This window comes from Penaeus monodon, chromosome 21 (assembly GCF_015228065.2).
Source record: "Penaeus monodon isolate SGIC_2016 chromosome 21, NSTDA_Pmon_1, whole genome shotgun sequence".
NCBI lineage: Eukaryota > Metazoa > Arthropoda > Malacostraca > Decapoda > Penaeidae > Penaeus > Penaeus monodon.
This window is the reverse complement of record NC_051406.1, coordinates 19,294,315-19,294,677: the sequence shown is the minus strand read 5'-3', so window position 1 is coordinate 19,294,677 and position 363 is coordinate 19,294,315. Positions and strand designations below refer to the sequence as shown.

General features: G+C 48.2%; 1 protein-coding gene across 2 annotated transcripts in view; it reads right to left on the bottom strand.

Moving 5' to 3' along the window:
* Window positions 1–11: 11 nt before the first annotated feature.
* Window positions 12–363, bottom strand: part of LOC119586307 (CKLF-like MARVEL transmembrane domain-containing protein 4) — a 25,252-nt gene continuing 24,900 nt past the window's right edge. For both annotated transcript variants that reach the window (XM_037935018.1, XM_037935017.1), the window contains one exon: window positions 12–355. In XM_037935018.1, the coding sequence (XP_037790946.1) occupies window positions 107–355 (249 nt within the window). In that variant the 3' untranslated portion in view covers window positions 12–106. The remainder of the gene's footprint in view (window positions 356–363) is intronic.

The following is a 363-nucleotide window of genomic DNA, read 5'->3' as shown; positions in this document are numbered from 1 at the left end:
GTATTCACATACATTTTTTCACATATCTTTTTATTGGTCTTCAGTCTCTTAACAACCATCATTCAGCTAACAAAGATGGAACACAAGCATCTATTAAAGTAAAATCTTAGTAAGCATCTGGAGACTGCATTTCAGGGCCTCCCGCCCGCATCTGCCTCTCGCCCTGGGCCATTTCGCCGCTTCGCCATCCCTTGAACTTAAAGAAAGCATCCACTCCGTATGCGATCATGGCTGCGTATCCGAAAAAGGCGGCGGCGGCCCAGGCCGGGTAGTAACCGCCCCAGGAAGCACAGGCTGTGGAGGCCGTGAAGTAGAAGAATGTCCACAAAGCACAGTACCCCAATTCCTGAAAAAGAGTTTTAA